This window comes from Prosopis cineraria, unplaced genomic scaffold, assembly GCF_029017545.1.
Source record: "Prosopis cineraria cultivar Desert tree isolate PC_DT_omini unplaced genomic scaffold, ASM2901754v1 PC1267, whole genome shotgun sequence".
Taxonomy (NCBI): Eukaryota; Viridiplantae; Streptophyta; class Magnoliopsida; order Fabales; family Fabaceae; genus Prosopis; species Prosopis cineraria.
Window position 1 is genome coordinate 1 of NW_026556592.1, and position 21,121 is coordinate 21,121.

A 21,121-nucleotide genomic window follows, 5' to 3' on the forward strand; every position below is an offset into this window, starting at 1 on the left:
TTGGGAGACACCAAGGAGCACGCCATTTTTAAGTCTCAATGGGATCCCAACACATATCTCATTCATCTTCCACCCCTTTCTCTCTCTCTTGTCATAGTTGTTCTTCATTTTCTCTCTTGTTCTTCATTTCCAGCACCCTAACCTCCATTTTCAGCCACCAAACCTCCACAAAACTCATACCATTCTTCTCCTCTCTTCATTTTCGTTCCATCCCTTCCATTTTCACAAGAATTGAAGCTCATTTCCATCATTCAAGAGCTATGGAGTTTGGCCTTCACAAGCAATCACTAGGGTTCTTGAAGATGAAGATTGGCTAAGTTTCTTTGTGGAATCCTAGAGAGAGATGAAGATGGAGGATGAGTCTTGAGCTTCAAATTGGCTAAGTTCTTTTGTTTCCTATCCTCTTCTCTTTTTACTAGATGGTTAGATTCCTTAATCTAGGGTCTAATCATCTTAGCTTATAAATTCTAATTTGAATTTGATGTTGATGTAAAGAGAGAGGATTGTTTCATTTAATTTCTTCCTTGGACAGCCATGACTGAATTTTGCCACTCTTTGTTTGGCACATAATCTTGTGTTTTTCAATTAGTGAATTTCTTGTGTTAATATTGCATAATCTTGTGGTGTTAATGCTTGTGTTATTGAGTAGCTTGACATAATCTTGTGGTTGCTCAATTTATGTGTTTGACCATGGCTGTTGAGAGAGGATTTTGAGTGAATCACTTGGCTAATGTCTTCACCAATTGGTTAATTGAACTAGGGACTTTAATCTAGACCTAGGGAGGTTAGCTAATTAGGTTAATTGCTTAGGATAATTTTTTAAGTCATGACAGCTTTAGTCAAGAGGAAGGGAAGCTAAACTTAGCCTAATCATGAGAAGATAATGAGTCCAAAATCAACTAATCTCTAGGGTTCCATTATTGTAAAAAGGGAAGTTCATTTCACTCACTTTCACTAGCATTTTAATTACTTGCATATTAGGTAATTAGTTTAGATAATTAGCTAGATAACTAAATTCCTACAAACTTTGGTTGATTTATTTCACTAGATAACTTTCAATTAGACTTAAAACCATTCCTTGGGAGATGACCTAGGGTTGGCCCTATATTGCATTAGGGTTAGCTTTAGTGTAATTTTGAGGATAAGCGACTAATTTCCTATCAAAATTTTGGCGCCGTTGCCGGGGAATGGTTTAAGTTTAATTCTAAGGTTGTTTAGTACTTAATTTACATTTTAGTGTTCCTGAAAAATTTTTGAAAAATTATAAAAAATTTGTTTTTTGTTCTTTTTTAGTGTTTTTTGTGTGTTTTGAGTGTTTTATTCTGTTTGAAAAAGAAAAAAAAAAATTAATGCAATTTTCGTTGGTTGGTGTAGAGCTGAAAATACTCTGTTTCTAGTGTCTCTGTCTGAAATTGAAAATTAACTGGGAATGAGTCTGAGGGAATTTGAACTTGAAATTATTTCATTGAAAGCTCTATATCCTAGCTTCACTTTAAAATTGGTTTGGTCATTTTGGACATGGGAAGTGTCCTGTGGAAATTTTACAATCTAACAAGGTCCAGGGAGCCATTACAGAGGATTTCCAAAACCCTGTTTCAATTTGAGTTAGCATATCTTCCTCTTTGTGCGTTCAAATTGATTGATTCCAGTTTCATTTTTCTTATCGCTGTCTTATCTTTGTTTCTTGTGTTTAGGATTTTCTTCAATTTTTCCATTTTCCTATTTGAAAGTTTGTTAGAAGCTCTGAAGGTCTTCTGGACGAAATCCTGTTTCTCCAGACTTGAGGACCAACTTGTGAAAAATTCTGGGAACGATTGGGCAGGATTTTTAATCTAAAAGTTTTATATAATTTTCTGTATATCTCTTGTGTTTCTCATAAAAGTTTCAGGGGAATTTATCATGTGGATTTGCTGATAGAAAATTCACAAGTTCACTGTCTCCAGAGAGCCTACTGTGCGAATTCCAGAATTGCCAAAGCTTCTTGATTGAGCATTTCTAACTCTCTTTCTACTTGTTTGGTGTTATTTTTTTTTTCATTTTGTTGCTATTGAGTTTAATAAAAAAAAATTATTTCTCTTGCTTTTTGTGTGTTTGAATTGTTTCATGTTGATTTGCATTTTAGTTTAGCTTGTTCTTTGTTCTTAATTTTCTTGAGCTTGATTAGTGCATGACCCGAAGAAAACATACCTCTTTTGTTGAATTAGATCCAGAAATTGAAAGGACTATTTCTAGATTGAGAAGATCACAACCTATTCTTGATTCTCATTTGGTTGTAATTCAACAATGGAAGGTATCTTAGGACATGAGCATGTGCATAATGAGGGCCATGGGAATGGGAATGAGAATTTGCATGATGATGGCCATGTTAATAATGAATTTGAAGGCTTGCATAACCCTAGAGAGGAGAGGAGCATTAGGCAATTAACTCAACCTAATTGGCATGATAATCCTTATGGCTTATATGTTCCTCCTACTAATGTTCAATTTGAAATTAAATCCTCCTTGATTAATGCATTGCCTAAATTTCATGGGTTACCAGGAGAGGATTGTCATAGGTTTTTGCATACTTTCCTATTGGTTTGTGATACTATGAAGCCTATGCATGTAAATGTGATGATGTTCAAGCTCAGGCTTTTGTATTTTCTCTTGAAGGTTTAGCAAAGGAGTGGTATTTCAACTACCCTTCTTATGTGAAGTGAGCACATGGGCCGAGCTAAGAAGACTCTTCTTAGATAAATTCTTTCCAAATTCCAAGGTCACCAATTTGAGAAAGCAAATCTATGGGTCCAACAAGGAGAGGATGAGAGTCTCTATGAGTATTGGACTAGATTCCAAGGCCTTTTGGCTAAATGCCCACACCATCAAATTTCTAGTGAGAATTTAGTCCAATATTTCTATGAGGGCTTGATTCCAAGAGACAAATTAACATTGATGCCGCTAGTGGTGGATGCTTGATTGACCTCACTTCCTTAAAGGCTGGGAACTAATTGACAAGATGGCTTCAAGTGGTGCTCAATACTCTACAAGGGAAAAGAGAAATGTGAATATGGTAGGTTCCTCAGTTCTTAATGATTCATATGTGGACTTGCTAGCTGCCAAGAATTGGGAGAATGTTGGCTCCACAAATATCTCAAGTGAGCAATGTAAGTACTTCTCAAGCACTTGTCCCTTATTCTTGTACTTTTTGTGACTCACCTATGCATGTAGAAAGCAATTGTCCTATTAAGTTTGAACAAGTAAATGCTATCTACAATGGAAAACAATCCTATGGTGGGAGGCAAGGGCAAGGAGCTTATTCTAATACTTACAACCCTTCATGGAGAGACCATCCTAATTTCTCCTATTCAAATCCAAATGTGGCTTTACAAGACAATCAACAAAGAGGATCCTATCAAAACACCTTTGGCCGTGACCCTCCACCTCATTTGTCTCAAGGTAGCTCTTCTCAAAGCTACAATCCAAGTGGTAATTCTCTTACACCTTCTTCTAATTCTTATAGTGATAGGAGGCTTGTTCCAATTGAGAGTTCTTCTAATTCGAACTCTTCTAATGATGTGAATGTGTTACGTAAGCAGTTGATTGAAATGAACTCTTTGTATAAAAACATGTATGATGGCTTAGGGAACAAGGTAGAGAGTATGGGTAACAAGTGTGAGAACATGAACTCTAAAATTGATGCCCTTACTTCTCAAATGAATATGCTTGCTAACCAATTAAGTGCAGCCAATGCTCAAGCCTCTACATTACCATCCAACACCGTTGCTAATCCTAAAGCTAATCTTAATGCTATCACATTGAGGAGTGGCAAGGAGTTGGGAGAAAGAGTACAAGAAGACAAAAGACAAGGGAAGGCCGAGAAGCCCTCTTTAAATTCTTCAATTGATGTTAATGTTTCTAGTTCTTCTTTTGCTCCTAATGATGCATCTTTTTGTAGAGATGATGAGGATGAAAACATTGAGGAGATCATATGTGAGCAACCACCATCTAAGGTGGAAAAGGGGACTATGGCCGAGTTGTTTAGTAAGGAAAAAGAGGGAGAGGCCGAGCAAAGTGAAACAAGAAAGGAGAGTTCAAGGAAGGAAGAAGGAAAGCAAAGTCAAGAGATTATGAAGAAGCTTCCTTTTCCACAAGCACAAGTGGTCCCTAAGCAAGTAAAGGGACAATTTGATCAAGAGGTATATGATTTCTTCCACAAGATTCATGTTAATGTACCCTTGATGGATGTAGTTAAGAACTTTCCTAAGTATGCCAAATTTTTGAAAGATTGTTGTACAAATAAAAGAAAATTTAGGCCTAATGCAAGGGTACAATTACCCTCATCTGTGAGTGCTATCATGAAGCCTCAACTCCCTATAAAATGTGAGGACCCCGGTTCCTTCACAATTCCATGCAAGATTGGCAACACACATTTTTCTCATGCATTGATAGACTTAGGTGCAGCCATTAATGTTATGCCTCTTTCAATTTATCATGCCTTGAGTCTTGATTGCATGCATAAGACACCTATGATATGCCAATTAGCGGATAGAAGTGTTAGAAGACCACATGGAGTAGTAGAAGACTTGTTGGTTTGTGTTAAAGGTCTATTATTTCCTGTGGATTTCTATGTGCTTGATATGTCAAAAGAAGGGAGTGGGGATGATATTTTGATTTTAGGAAGGCCATTTATGAGGACTGCCCGTACATTGATTGACATGGAAAAAGGTAGTTTGATTTTGAAATGTGGAGAGGATCATGTTATTTTTAATATATATGAAGCAATGAAACATCCTTTTGAGGATTATTCTTTGTTAGGTGTAAGTTCCATTGAGTTATTGCTTCATGATGCTTGTGAGTCTCACATGCTTGATTCTTTCTCACATGTTGATGATGATTTGTCTCTTGTTACTACTACATGTATTGATGGATGTAGTTGTCCTATTTGTTTAGAGATTGATGCATGCTTGAATGATGCAACTACTTCTTCTCATGATTTGTTTAAAATATCTCCTATGCTTGATCTTGAAATGCTTGAGAAGGGTATATCTTCTTGTGTTGTAGGTACTAAAGCCATTAAGGCCGAATCTATGAGTTTTTCTCCACTCGAGCTTGATGTTCTTAGGATTCCCAAGCTATTGGAGGAAAATTCTACACTTTCACATGTCGAGGCCGTGGCTCAAGTCCAAGCACTTGAGGACAAGTTGCAAGAAAAGGGGGAGGCTGTAAAGAAAGAAGAGGAGAAATCAAAAACAAGTGACAAGCCTAAAAGACAAGATAGTACCATGGAATATTCCACCAAATTAGACTTGAAGAAGCTCATTCCCTCTTGTGTAGAGCCACCTACCTTGGAGTTGAAGCCTTTACCATCCAATCTCAAGTATGCATATCTCATTGAGAATGAGAAGCTTCCGGTAATAATTTCTAACTCTTTATCTCTTGAGGAAGAAAATGCATTACTTGATGTGTTGAGAAAGAACATACATGCTATTGGTTGGACTTTGGCTGACATTCCTGGTATTGACCCTATTGTGTGCACACATAAAATTTTTCTTGAGGACAATGCTAAGCCCATTAGGCAACCACAAAGGAGACTTAACCCATTGATTTTAGATGTGGTAAAGAAAGAGGTTGTTAAGCTACTTAGTGCTGGGATCATCTATCCTATAGCTGACAGTGAGTGGGTGTCTCCAACCCAAGTTGTACCTAAAAAGGGGGGATTACTGTGGTAAAAAATGAGAAAGGAGAGCTTGTTCCAACTAGAGTTCAAAATGCTTGGAGAGTGTGCATAGACTATAGGAAGCTCAATAATGTGACTAGGAAGGACCATTTTCCTTTGCCTTTTATTGATCAAATGCTTGAGAGATTGGCTTCCAAGTCCCATTATTGCTTCCTAGATGGGTTTAGTGGGTATTTTCAGATTCCTATAGCTCCTAGTGACCAAGATAAGACTACCTTTACATGCCCCTTTGGTACATTTGCCTATAGGAGGATGCCTTTTGGTCTTTGCAATGCACCTGGTACTTTTCAAAGATGCATGATGTCCATATTTTGTGATTTTATTGAACATTGCATGGAAGTCTTTATGGATGATTTTACTGTGTATGGTGAGTCCTTTGATTCATGCTTGCATTCTTTAGATAAAGTGCTTGGTAGGTGCATTGAAAAGAAGCTTGTGCTTAACTTTGAAAAATGCCATTTCATGGTAGATAAAGGAATTGTTTTAGGCCATTTGATTTCTTCCAATGGCATAGAGGTGGATAAGGCCAAAGTAGATGTGATTGCTTCTTTGCCATATCCTGTTTGTTTGAAAGATTTGAGATCATTTTTGGGACATGCAGGCTTTTATAGGAGATTTATAAAGGGGTTTAGTGAAATTGCTTTGCCTATGTCTAAACTCTTACAAAAAGATGTTGATTTTGTTTTTGATGATGCTTGCAAAAGGAGTTTTGACACTTTGAAAAGCATGCTCATTTCCCCTCCCATTCTTAAAGCCCCAAATTGGTCTTTACCTTTTGAGTTGTCATGTGATGCTTCTAATTTTGCTGTGGGAGCTATGCTTGGTCAAAAGAGGGCAAGTTATCATATGTGATTGCTTATGCATCTAGGACCCTAGATTCAGCTCAGGTTAATTACACCACAACTGAGAAAGAGTTGTTTGCTATTGTTTTTGCACTTGATAAATTTAGATCATATCTTCTTAACTCTAAAGTTGTTGTGTACACTGACCATGCTGCTGTGAGGTACTTGTTTAAGAAGACAGATTCTAAGCCTCGCTTGATTCGATGGGTGATCTTAATGCAAGAATTTGATGTGGAGATAAGGGATAGGAGTGGTTCTACCAATCAAGTAGCGGATCATTTGTCTAGACTACCTCATTTAAAAGCTACTATGGTAAACTCTAACCCTACTATTCCTTGTGATTCATTTCCTGATGAGGCATTGTGTGCCATTTCATCTAAGCCTCCATGGTATGCCTCTTTTGCTAACTATATTGAGTGTAGAGTCTTGCCTCCTTGTGCTTCACGTTTTGCCATTGAAAAATTGAAAAGAGAGTCTAGATTTTACATTTGGGAACCACCTTTGATGTGGAAGATTTGTAGTGATAAAGTGATTAGGAGGTGTGTTGATGATGTTGATGTGCCTTCTGTTCTTGAATTTTGTCACTCTCATGCATGTGGTGGTCATTTTAGCTCAAATAAGACAGCTAGGAAGGTTTTAGATTGTGGATTGTATTGGCCTAGCTTGTTTAAAGACTCTTATGAATTTTGTAAAGCATGCTTGAAATGTCAAAAGGTTAGTAGTTGGGGTAAGAGACATGAAATGCCTCAACAACCCATTTTATTTTGTGAGATTTTTGATGTTTGGGGCATTGACTTCATGGGTCCCTTTCCACCATCCTTTAGTTTTGAGTACATATTACTTGGTGTTGATTATGTTTCAAAGTGGATTGAAGCCATTCCTACTAGAACTTGTGATGCTAAGATTGTTTTGAAGTTTCTCAAATCTAATATTTTTTGTAGGTATGGAGTTCCTAAGGCCTTGGTAAGTGACCAAGGATCCCACTTTTGCAATAAGATGATGAAGGCTCTCTTGGCTAAATATGGAGTGCATCACAAAATCTCTACACCATATCATCCCCAAACTAATGGCCAAGCCGAAGTATCAAATAGAGAAGTCAAGAAAATCCTAACCAAGGTGGTGAACACAAATAGGAAGGATTGGTCTTTACACTTGGAGGATGCTTTGTGGGCTTATCGGACCGCTTATAAGACTCCCATTGGCATGTCTCCTTTTCGATTGGTGTATGGAAAGGCTTGCCACCTCCCTGTGGAGATAGAGCATAGGGCCTATTGGGCCATCAAGAAACTAAACTTGGATTTCCATCTTTCGGCTAAGGAGAGATTTCTTCAAATGCAAGAACTTGAGGAGCTTAGGTTGGATGCCTATGAGTCTTCTAGAATCTATAAGGAGAAAACAAGGATCCTTCATGACAAGCTAATCTTGAGGAAAAAGTTCCAAGAAGGAGATCAAGTCCTCTTGTTCCAAACAAGGTTTATTCATAAGCATGCCAAGTTGAAGTCTAAGTGGGAGGGACCATATCTAGTGACCAAGGTGTTTCCCTATGGGGTTTTGCAACTCTTGAATAAAGCCACGGGTTCCACTATGCAAATCAATGGTCACCTATGCAAGCTCTACAAAGATGCCAAATCACTTCAAAAGGAGGAGGACTTCTCTCAACATGTTTTTGAACCACCATGATAAGGTTGTATCTCTCTAACCTTGAGCTTTTACCTTCCTTTAATTGATATATTTAATGATAGGTATAGTTCAAGTGTGGGGGAGATGAACCTAGTAGGAAAATTAGAGTTTATTTGCTTTATTTGACTTCTTTGTTTTGTGTTTTAGTTTGAAAAAAAAAAATCTGCACCACACTTTTATTATGCATTCATTATTGATCTCACTTTATTTTATCACTAGTCTATACATACATTGAGGACAATGCATGATTTAAGTGTGGGGGAGAGAAATAAACATTTTGTTTTGTTTGTTTGGTTTTGTTTGGTTTTGCAAAAAAAAAAAATTAAAAAAAAAAATTTTTTTCTTTGTTTTGTTTTGTTTGAGGTTACTTAATTACCTAGCTCTTGAATGGATATTTTGATTCTTGAGATGTGGTAATTTTTAGGATTGAATAGGTGTGAAGTGAACATTCTTTTACCTTGAATTAATGGATTAGAGTGGCATATTACCCATTCATGGAAGAGGCTAAACACTCATGTGTGATTAATTCCTTAGTGATGTTACCCTCTAGAATTTGTTTCACTTCTTAATTAAGACCATATATCTTGCACTTGTTTGATAGGAGATGAGAGATGGCATTCATAAAAAATAGCCAAGAGCCAAATAGCCAACCTATTATTATTTATTATCCTTTGTTAGCCACTTTGAGCCTTTGGTTTGATTCCTAAAAAAAAAAATATTCACCCTATTTTTCCCCAAGGAATGCATGTTACACTTTTATATGTCTTTTTAATATTCATTGCATGTCCTAGATCAAATGAGTGGATGCCTATTATCATTTCTCTATCCATTACTTCTATTGTTTTCAAAGAGTTAGGGGCAACCAAAAAAAAAAACAAAGATAGATTTGAAAAAAAAAATATAGTCAAAAAGAAAAGAAATAAAGTTGCTAGAAAAAGAAAAAAAAAGAAGAAAAAAAAAGAAAAGAAAGAAAAAAATAAAAATAAAAATAAAAAGTTGCCTAGCTCATCCATTCCATTTGTTTTATTATTTCTTATCATTTCTTTCCATCATCATTGTGTTAAGGTGTTCACTCAATTGAGTTAGGTTATGCTTTGCATATTAAGGGGATATCTTGATTTAGCATTATTTTGATGCTAACCCTATTTTTTTTATATACATGCATTTCTTAGACATCCTTTCATTACCTATATCACAACCTAATAAAGTCCATTTGATTCTTGATTGCAAGTGCTATTTAGTGATGGAGAAGTAGAAGGGTTACAAATTCATAGTAGGGTTTATCCTAAGAAATTTTGAGTGAAATTTAATACCTTATACACTTTGAGTGATGAGAGCAAACACTTAACCTAGAGAGGCTTACTCTTTGACATTGATTCTTGGTAAGGGTTTGTTTGTGATGTGCATAATTCTTTCGTAATTATTGCCACATTGATTGATAATTTGTAGAAGTTCATGAGCTAGTATTTTAGTGACTTGAAACAATGTTTTTCTCTTATTTCTTTGTCTTATAGTTTCTTTTGGGACCTTTTTCACTTGATTTTGCCCGGAGTGCAAAAGCTAAGTGTGGGGGAATTGATAGAACACATTTGTTACCCACTTTTATTTGTCAATTAGGACCATTTTATTAATGATTTATCACCTTCAAGTGCACACATTGCATTAGATTTGGAACTTTGCCTAAGTTTCTAATATCAGTGCACTAGGGGCATTTTGGTCCAAAAAATGAACTTTTGAGAAAATGTACAAGAAAAATTGACAAAGTGCATTTTATGTCCAGTTGATGAATGGTGAAATTATATTTTTAAAATTCATTTTAGTTTGGGAGTAATTAAATAAAAAAGTCAACACTTTCTTAAGTGTCTTAGTTTGTCCTAGTTTTTGGTTTGCCTTTGTGTGAAAATTTTTATATAATTTTGTGCAGCCTAAAACTTGGTTAATTTAATAAATTCTCCCTTCTAATTATGAATTTAATTCTGGACATGAATTAGATTTTATTATATCATATGCTATTTAATTGAATTATGTGATTTATGTGACATAGGTGGCATGTGACTTGTGCATCAATTGGGCAATTGAGGTCAACACTCCTTGAGGACAATGGCTGATGGTTTGCACGTGAATTATGATTATTTTGAGGGATTAGATCAGCTAAAATGATGTGGATGACACATGGGAAATTAGGCACACATTGGAATCATCTACAAACCAATAGGAAGTTGCCACCTTGCAAGTGTGACAAGGCTCCCATTTACATTTTAATTCCTTTTTCCTTATTTTAATTAAGCTTCAGCTGATGGGAGACACCAAGGAGCACGCCATTTTAAGTCTCAAATGGGATCCAACACATATCTCATTCATCTTCCACATTCTCTCTCTCTTGTTCATAGTGTTCTTCATTTTCTCTCTTTTGTTCTTCATTTTCCAGCACCCTAACCTCCATTTTCAGCCACCAAACCTCCACAAAACTCATACCATTCTTCTCCTCTCTTCATTTTCGTTCCATCCCTTCCATTTTCACAAGGATTGAAGCTCATTTCCATCATTCAAGAGCTATGGAGTTTGGCCTTCACAAGCAATCACTAGGGTTCTTGAAGATGAAGATTGGCTAAGTTTCTTTGTGGAATCCTAGAGAGATGAAGATGGAGGATGAGTCTTGAGCTTCAAATTGGCTAAGTTCTTTTGTTTCCTATCCTCTTCTCTTTTTACTAGATGGTTAGATTCCTTAATCTAGGGTTTAATCATCTTAGCTTATAAATTCTAATTTGAATTTGATGTTGATGTAAAGAGAGAGGATTGTTTCATTTAATTTCTTCCTTGGACAGCCATGACTGAATTTTGCCACTCTTTGTTTGGCACATAATCTTGTGTTTTTCAATTAGTGAATTTCTTGTGTTAATATTGCATAATCTTGTGGTGTTAATGCTTGTGTTGTTGAGTAGCTTGACATAATCTTGTGGTTGCTCAATTTATGTGTTTGACCATGGCTGTTGAGAGAGGATTTTGAGTGAATCACTTGGCTAATGTCTTCACCAATTGGTTAATTAAACTAGGGACTTTAATCTAAGACCTAGGGAGGTTAGCTAATTAGGTTAATTGGCTTAGGATAATTTTCTTAAGTCATGACAGCTTTAGTCAAGAGGAAAGGGAAGCTAAACTTAGCCTAATCATGAGAAGATAATGAGTCCAAAATCAACTAATCTCTAGGGTTCCATTATTGTAAAAAGGGAAGTTCATTTCACTCACTTTCACTAGCATTTTAATTACTTGCATATTAGGTAATTAGTTTAGATAATTAGCTAGATAACTAAATTCCTACAAACTTTGGTTGATTTATTTCACTAGATAACTTTCAATTAGACTTAAAACCATTCCTTGGGAGATGACCTAGGGTTGGCCCTATATTGCATTAGGGTTAGCTTTAGTATAATTTTGAGGATAAGCGACTAATTTCCTATCACCTGTATGGTGCAGTGTTCACTGCCTTTAGCAACTATAAGAGTTTGAAATACCTGATGGATCAAAAGAAACTAAATATGAGGCAAAGAAGTTGGATGGAGCTTCTTAAGGATTATAACTTTGAATTGAAATACCATCGGGTAAACTTAATATGGTTGCTAATGCTTTGAGCCGGAAGACTTTGCATGTGGCAAGTCTTATGATTAAAGAATATAAATTGATAGAGTCATTTGTGGAGTCACAATAGGATGCGCCATTGAAGGCATTAGTTGGTGCCTATTCCACTGAGATTAGCAATGATTTCTAGAAGGAATTGAGAATAGCACAACTAGAAGATGAAAGTCTTCTGAAGATTAGAGAAGAGATTGAAACTAATCATGCTATTGAGTTTGGATTCAATAATGAGGGTTTTGGGGTTTACTTGGATAGGATCTGTGTGCCTGATGATGTAAATTTGAGAAAATTTATCTTGAATGAGGCTCACTGTAGCAAATACACGATCCATTTGAGAGCTACAAAGACATACCAGAATGTGAAGCAGTATTAGTGGTGGCCTAGTATGAAGAAAGATGTAATGGAGTTCATGACTCGATGTTTGACCTGTTAAAAGGTTAAGATAGATCACTAAAGACCAGCAGGAATGTTACAACCATTGGATATTCTTACGTGGAAATGGGAAAGCATTTCTAGGGATTTTTTAACTAGATTACTAAGAACTCAATCTGGACATGATATCATTTGGGTTATAGTCGACAGACTTACTAAATTGGCTCATTTCTTAGCTATTCGGATTAGTGATTCTCTAGAAAAGCTAGCAGAGATCTATCTTCAAGAAGTAGTAAGATTACAAGGTGTATCAAAGAATATAATTTTTGATAGAGATCTTAGATTTACTTCTAAGTTTTGGAGAGCTTTACAGCGTGCCATGCATATAGAGTTGAGATTCAGTACAGCATATCATCCACAAATAGATGGCCAGATAGAACAAACCATACAGACTTTAAAGGATATGTTGAGAGCCTGTGTATTGGAGTTGAAAGGTAGCTGGGATAGTCATCTCCCTTTGGCTGAATTTGCTTACAATAACAGTTACCACTCTAATATACAAATGGCACTGTATGAGGCATTATATGGGAGGAAATGTAGATTGCCTCTTTGCTGGATGGAGTTGAGTGAAAGGAGTATGTTAGGACCGGATATTGTGGTCAGACAACTCAAAAGATTGAGTTGGTCAGGCAAAAGTTGTTAACGACACATAGTAGACAAAAGAGTTACGCAAAAGTTGTTAACGACACATAGTAGACAAAAGACTTGAATCGGGAGATCGATAAGAGCCAAGAAGTTGACTCCTAGATTCATTAGTCCTTTTGAGATTCTGGAGAGAATTGGACCAGTTGCCTACAGGATTGCTTTGCCACCACAGTTAACAGGTGTGCATGAGGTGTTTCACATGTCGCAGCTCAAGAAATATCAACTTGATCCTTCACACGTGATAGAACCAAAGGAGATTGAACTCTAGGAGAATTTAACCTATAAGGCTGAGCTAGAGCAAATCATAGATGTGAAAGAGAAGTAGTTAAGGAACAAGATTATATAATTAGTTAAAGTTTTTTGGTAAGGCATGGCTCTTGGTGATACTACCTAGGAGACAAAGGATAGAATGAAGCAGTTGTACCCTCACTTATTTCTATAGGTATATATTTATGTCTTTTATGAATTTTGAGTGTAAAATTCTTAAAAGGAAGGGAGAACTGTAACATCTTAAATTTTTAAATCTTAAGTTTAAAAGTTAATCAAGGGTGAAGTGAAAATTAAAGTGGAGTTAGAGATTCTAATGATTAATTAGTATTTTGACTTGTTTGTGTGTTGTATGAATAGATATGGGTGATAAGAGTGTGTTTCAGGATGAAGCAAGTGCGCGTGGTGAGAATAAACCTCATTGTGCCACGCGCCGTGGTACATGGACCAGAAATTCATTTCATAAGTCATGAATTTTAGAAAATTTCAAATGAGAATTTGAGAAACACACGAAACAGAGAGAGGAGAAGGGTTGATGAGCTAGGTTAAGTCATTTTAGATTGGTGGAAAGTGATTCAGATTGGTAGCTTGCCAAGCAAGCTACATATAACTCTTACCTTCCATTCTACACAAATTTCTTTGAAAATGAGTTATAGAAAAATTGAATCGATGGATTTGAGGGGTTTGATTCTTGCCTAATAGTAATAAAAAGGTTCTCGTAAGTTAAATTAGAGCTTTATGACTGGTTTAGAGTTGAACGATAGAACATTAAACTTGAAGGCTCAATTTTAGCCTTTAGAGAGAGAGAGAGTTAGGGTAAAAATCTATCTTGAGTGAAATAAGATCGATTGAGGTGATGTAAAGTGGTAATTAGGTAGTTATGGACTTAGAATCAATAAATGAGAAAGAGTTTATGGATGAGTATAGCCCTAAATAGTAAAAATGAGTTTTTGGTCAAAATAGACCAAATGATTAAAATGTGCCAAATGTGTTCAGATTGGCGTATTGGACTTGTGAATAGAGAAAGGAAGCTTGAGATAAGCTTGTACAATAGTAGAAATCCATGGATAACCTTTCTAGTGATAGAAGAGTTGAGGTAATTGAATAGCTTTCTTTATTTGACTATTTATTGTAATTGTATGTTAGTATACTATATAATATATGACATGGTTTTGAATTGAGCATGTTTTATAGCATTGAGTGATTGTTGTGTGTGAAACAGCTTTTGATTGAAATAATCATGGAAATATGTTTTGTAATGAAAAATATTAGTCTGAGATGAGCCTATGGTTTCATGTCGGGGTGATTTGGAGGTTTGATTAGTAAAGATCATGCTAGTATTTTATGTGATATGAAGAAATATCTTGAGATAACACGAAATCCTTTGGGATTGATGAGAAGTTGAAAATGAAATGTGATATGTAATGTAAATACTATTTTATGAGGTTTTAAATGATATATTATGTTTACTTTCATATTGTTGCATATGATAGTTAATAGGAGCGAGTTATTCTATTACTGAGATTTTTATCTCACCCCTACGGTTACATGTTTAGAGGATCAGGAAGTAATCAGGCTAAGGGAAGAGAGTCTAGATCGGCTTGAGTTGTGAAGCTGTGTACTCTAAGGTTGTGTAATGACTGAATTGAAAGATTGTATATATAAGTGTATATGAGTTGCAATAGGTTGCATGCATATATTGAAATGAGTTTTTATGAAGTCTAGCCCGATTGATTGTATATTTGTGTTGTTTGAACTAAAAAACGGCTATAACTTGAAGTATATGTGTGAAATGGTTGCTTGTGTTGGTGAATCTTAAGCCAAAGGATAAATTATGAGAAAATAAATAATTTGGGGGCTAAGATTATTTTGTGAATGTGATTACATATGTATGATTTGAGAAATAGCCAAGTGGGCTAAGTTATGCCATGAAATGGCATAGTATGTTAAGTTAGTGAATTGTAAAAATTAGCCGTAGGGACTTGATCTAAAATTCACCAAACAAGAAAGTAGCTTCCTGTTACCACATATCGAAGATTAATAAACCTAAATTAAACCTTTAGAGTTAATAGAAACCTTCAAAACATTGACTAATGGCTTAATCCAATCAGACCAAATTCTTACTCTTCCAAATTCCATAGAAAATGAGATAAAAAGGTAGAGGAGAAGGGTAGGAAACTTATCCAAGAGTTTGAAGGCTCAAATCATCTTCAAAATCCTCCTAAATTGATGCCCTAGTAGTGCCCAAAGTTTTTCCCTTCGTGCTCTAGGTTTTCCACCCTAAAAACTGTCCATTTCTGATGATTCCTGAAATTTAAGTTGACTGCTGTGCCGTGCGCCATAGCGCACACCGCACAAGCTGCAGCTCACGACGCAGCGAGCAACAACTTAATTTTGCTCCCCTCAATGCTTCTCGACTTGATCCGACTTTCATCCTATCTCAATTTAGAGCCAAATATGACCCAAAAATCCAATTAGCCACCCAAAAACATAATTAAATAAATTAATCATATTTTTAACTAATTTATCCCTTAATTAATCCACTTTTCCATATTTAAAGTTTTAGGATGTTACATGCCTCACTAGACACTAAGAGAGATACATGCCATGTGGACTTTCACTACTCCTTCCTATGGGTGAACTCCCACCCCCTAACATGATCATGCCCACACTCAACATGCATATCACATATTCATTTCAAATTTCTCAACTCATTCATATATAAATTTCATTATACTCATCATTTCCAAATAGATTTTTCATGCACCAAAACCACATTTTATAATATGCAAGGTTATTAAATCTCAAGCAATAGATTTAACATATATACTCATAGACAGTTAAGTAATATAATCGAATAATGTAAATCATTCTATTACCTTAACCCTTTATTACACAAAAGGGTTACTGTGGCTCAACGTTAGCTCCACACGTTCTATATGCATAATATAGCTTGAGCAATACTCAATCTGCACAATCAATTGACAATAATCAATTATCACTCTGGATAACTTTGAATTCACTAGGTTCTAAGTGTTTAAAATACCCAAATTCCTTTTCTAACAATATCAACCATTCCCAAATACTATAACCATCCTATTAAATATCCCAACACACCAAATTCACTAACTAATATCCCACATTATCTTAAAATCTTCAAATTATACCTAAGGTTTGTCCAAACCTTTACCAAAAATTTCTAATCATCATAAAACTCATAACTTAGGATTAGAAGCTTGATTTAACTCCCCATGACCTTAAATAAACCAATAGATTCGGTCTAAACCTAAGGGAACTAAAGTCAAGGCCCACACTACCATTTAAGTTAGAAATTTTGCATAAAGAAGGAAAGAGAGGGAATGTGAATCTTATTCAATGGTGATTCAAGCTCAAATGGTCCCAATATGGCCTAAAGATCATGCCTTAGCAAATTATGAGCTCCTCTCCATTGCTCTCTTATTTTCCTTCTTTCTCTCTTCTGTTTTTGGTCTGTTTTCGTGAATTGATAAGTGCTGATTTTGTACATGATCTGTAGCGCATTGACACGCGTGTCACAGTATATGGCATAGAAAGCTACACCAAAATTTAAACTCCCTTCTGTACTAAGGCCCACTCAAACATCGAACTAGCCCTCTTCTAAGGCTATCCAAGGATTCAAAAGTCATATTAGTTTCCCATAAACCTAGTTAATCAATAATGTATCTAAATTGACCAAATTACCTTTGAAAACACTGATAATTACCAATTGAGAAACTTAGGATGTTGTTACAGGCACCACTTTGAGCCATTTTCTCTATCAAATCCCAAGCTCTATTAGGTGACAAGTCAACCAAAGCACTATTGGAAGCAGCATTTATCATGATCTTATCTCTATCTACTAAACCGTCGTAGAAATATTGCATAAGATGCTCGTTAGGTACTTGGTGATGAGGACACTTTGCTAGCAATCCTTGAAATCTAGTATAGTACTCATAAAAAGACTCATCAAAGCCTTGTACTGTACTAATGATCTCTTTTCTCATGCTAGATAACTTAAAAGAAGGGAAAAATTTCTCAAAAAATAATGTCCTAAGTTAGTCCCATGTATGCACCTTAAGATAAGGAGGATGATTCATTGATGAACCCTTTAGTCGCCTTGGGTTATCAAATTTTACTAGAATGTAGAAGTGAGTATTCTAGGTCATTTCCCTAGAGAGCAAAGCATACAAATCATTGTTCAAATGCTTACAAATTAATCTGAATTTTCAAGTGACTAAACTAACTCTATAATGCAACAATAAATGTTTGTAAAATTCTGTTTTAGTTGGAATGAAATGAATGATGATTATGGTGAGCCCAAGTCAGATTTCCTAACATTAATCATTGATTTCCAGAATTATAACATCATAAACCTTCTTGATTAACCTAAAATGAGACACTTAGAAACCTCTAAGTGTGGTGCACCATTAGACTCAATGGACAAAATGAATCTAGGTCAAGTGAACTTAGAAATTAACACTATATTCAGCCTTGTTCTACACAAGTTTCAGACCAAAACTAGTGGAAGAAAAACAGCTTAAGTCTCAAATTCATATACCAATATGGATCTAACTCAAGTCTACACAAGAACTTGAACAAGAATCAGCAAGAACTTATGAAATAACCCTAGAACATCAAGGTAAATCATAAATTCCAGAACTGAAAATAGCATGAAAATCTAAATTCAACATTCATATTCTCATCAAATCTGAATTAGAATCACAAAGTCTTCAACCAAAACAGGTTCAAAATTTGAAATCCTCAAAGAATCAAGACAAGAACATGAAATTAAGAAAATGAACAATAATTAAAAATTTGGAAATCTCATAATGTCAAGTCATCTTTCTTGAAGCTCTAAATGATCAGCCTCTCATGCTCTTCCTCTTTGCTTGAATCAGACCTTGAGCTTGAGAAGCTTCCATGGATGAATGAAGATGAAGAAGTTGCAATCTGGAAATCTGGACAAGAGATGGACGAAAATGCAAGCTGGAATGGAGAAGAAAGTGGACAAAAATCTGAATAGAGAAGGAATGATGATCTGGACCAAGTGTTGATGATGGAAGATGAAGAAATGAAATCTGAAAAACGGATGAACAGTGCTGGAAGAAAATGAATGAAGAAGAAGAGAGAGAAATATGGCTGAAGTGAGAGAGTGGGATCTGAATTATGAGGCTCTCATCTGAAAATTCAGCTTATGTATGTGTGGAAAATGTGAGTGGTGATAAAACCAAAGTGGATGGTGATAAAAACAAAGGTCCAGATCTGAAATGAGCTAGAAAAATGGACGAAAATAAGCTAAAATGGGAATAAAAATGAGGTGAAAAATGTGGCAAGGGACATGTGAACATGTGTGGGAAATGTGACTCCTCCTTAGGCTCCCAATCAGCTGCAACATGTCCTCCCATTAGATCTGATCATGTCACACCTTCCATGCCCCTTTTTCACTTGATGATGTGTCCCTCAATGCTTTCCATGCTCCTTTGATTTTTTATTTAATTACCCCAATTAAATCTGAATAATGGTGCTACATCATCCCTCAAATAATTCTAGAATTTGTGCCCAACAGCCCCTAAATTCTTCATCTTTATTTATTTGCTATCTCTTGAATTTCTCCAAGCATGTGGACTAGCCTTTGATCCTTGATTCCAAAATTGCCCTCACAAAATCTGAAAATAAAAACACAAGACTAAATAAATTCTAAACAAAAAGAAATAAAAAGGAAAAGAAGAGAATTAATGCCCAAGATCTCAATTTAGGATATGAAAGTGTCAAAACAATCATCAAATAGCACTACTAGGGTTCATAAAGTCAATCTAGAAATGACAACTCAAAACCGGAAATTAAACCCTATTATGCATAATTTGATGCCAAAAACCAAGTGTTTTAACATGTAAAATATGAGATAGATTAATTCCCCCACACTTGGATTTTTCTCTCCAGACAAAACTCTCTCAAAACCTAGATAAGTAAACAACACAAAAATACAAGCTCTCAAGAGTAAATCCTATTTTCAAAGTCAATGCACTATCACAAGAACCAAACCAATGTTGCAATCTTTAGAGAAAACCTTAATACATCACAAGTAAACCATTTGCAAGAATGTAATCTCAAAGAGAAACCTCATCGGATTAGTGTTTCACTCTAGCACTCGGTGTATAAGGGTACAAATATCACTCAAGTTCCTTGGCAAGTCATCCTACCATAGGCTTGTAATCCCTCTATCTCTCCACTACTAAGATGCAAGGGTTCTCAAGAATCATATGGACTTTCAAAGGATGTAATGTGCTCAATGAATGGTACACTTAGATTTGCATGTGAAAGAGGTAAGGATTGGCTCAAGAAACTTATCTTGGCCACAATGTAGGTATGCTCAATATACAAGACTACTTAAAACCAAACCCAATAGATAACATAATAGGGATCATGGATGGAATGAATAATTGGCCAAGAATGAGATGAAATGATAGAGATAATAGAGATGAGATGTGAATTTATAAGTAGGAACAAGTGAATCAAATAACAAACCCAAGGAAGCTTGCTTATTCAAACTCTTTATTTTGCTTTTCTTTGATCCACTTTAGATCTTTTTTTCTCAAGTATATTTTTTTTCTTTCTACAATCTTTTTTCTTCTTTCTTTTGTATCACTTCTTTTTTTGTTTTGTTTTTTTTTCTCTTGCTGTTTGTTTTTTTTTATTTCGTTTTTTTTTCCTCTTTGTTTCTCAAGGCATAGCTTCCAATACTTGGGTACAACTCAAGAAATGTTCCTTAATCATAAGAATGGCAGGTATGGACAATGTGAATGAGTAAAATAGATCCCACTAGATGTTATCTACTAGTTTAATTAAAAAGAAGATATAGGGATCGCAAGAATCTATAAACATCCTCATTAGGGAATCCATGATATTTTGGCAATGATTGCATAAAAGAATGCTTAATTTCAAAACCCACATCATTTAGGCGAACATACATACCATATGGATTATCATGCTAATTGGGTGTAGTCGATTGCCTAATTGAGACTTCATCAAGGGGGTTATAATGTCCCTCTCCCTCTCTATTAAATAGAATCCTTTGATGGACATTCATTCCATTATTATGAGGCTGCCTATTGCCATTTCTAATAGGAGCAACTCAGCCTTGCCCTTGATTTACATGAGGTGTACCTACATTGGCATTTTGAGCCCCTTGTTGAATAAGGTTTAGGGATGGGTTCTGCACTTCATTGTTAAAATTTTGAGGCATACCAAGCTGTCCTAAACCATTAAAATTGAGATCTTCCATAAAATTAAAAGCAAGTGAATCTTGTTCTCTCCTAATTTGTCATAAGGTCCTTTCAATTTCTGGATCAAATAAAACTTGCTCCCTAAGAACCCCACAGGTCATGCATTAGAAAAGAAACAAAAAGTAAAAAACAATGACTTAAAAAATGAAAACACAAAAGAAATGAGAAAGAAATACTCAAGAAAGAAAAACTTAAAACTAATTCAAAATAGAATTTGCTTGGGACTCAAGCAAGAAAAGAAGACCCAAAATTAAAAAATGGAAAGAAAAAGTAAATTTTTTTTAAAACTAAACATAAAGAAAAAAACAAATCACAACTAAAAAAATACCATTAACAGCTAGCTAGAGTACAAAAACAACATTAATATGAGTGGAGTTTAGAAATGCTCACGAAGCTTCAATACTAGAAAATGTGTTTTGTTTTCACATCCAGTAGATTGTCTGCCCTCCCTAGAGCAATCCACTCATCCAATCAACCTAAAACATTACATGTAAATAGAGGACATATAGAGAAATAACATACTAAAATTTCAAAAAAATTGGTTGGACAGAAACATCCTAGTAATTTGTTGAATTTGGGCTTCAACACTCTAGAGATAGAATTTC

The 21,121-nt window shown here is 35.3% G+C and overlaps 1 protein-coding gene and 1 non-coding gene across 2 annotated transcripts; one reads left to right on the forward strand and one right to left on the reverse strand.

Moving 5' to 3' along the window:
* Nucleotides 1-2,761: 2,761 nt before the first annotated feature.
* LOC129299710 (small nucleolar RNA R71) lies at nt 2,762-2,867 on the reverse strand. Its single transcript, XR_008590626.1, has one exon. It is a non-coding gene; the product is annotated as a small nucleolar RNA R71 (small nucleolar RNA).
* A 2,007-nt stretch (nt 2,868-4,874) lies between these two features.
* On the forward strand, nt 4,875-7,632 carry LOC129299708 (uncharacterized). The gene is made up of 2 exons (XM_054938172.1): nt 4,875-5,390; nt 7,500-7,632. The coding sequence occupies exons 1-2, from the start codon at nt 4,992-4,994 to the stop codon at nt 7,512-7,514; spliced, it is 414 nt and encodes a 137-aa protein (XP_054794147.1). The 5' UTR covers nt 4,875-4,991; the 3' UTR covers nt 7,515-7,632.
* Nucleotides 7,633-21,121: the final 13,489 nt, after the last annotated feature.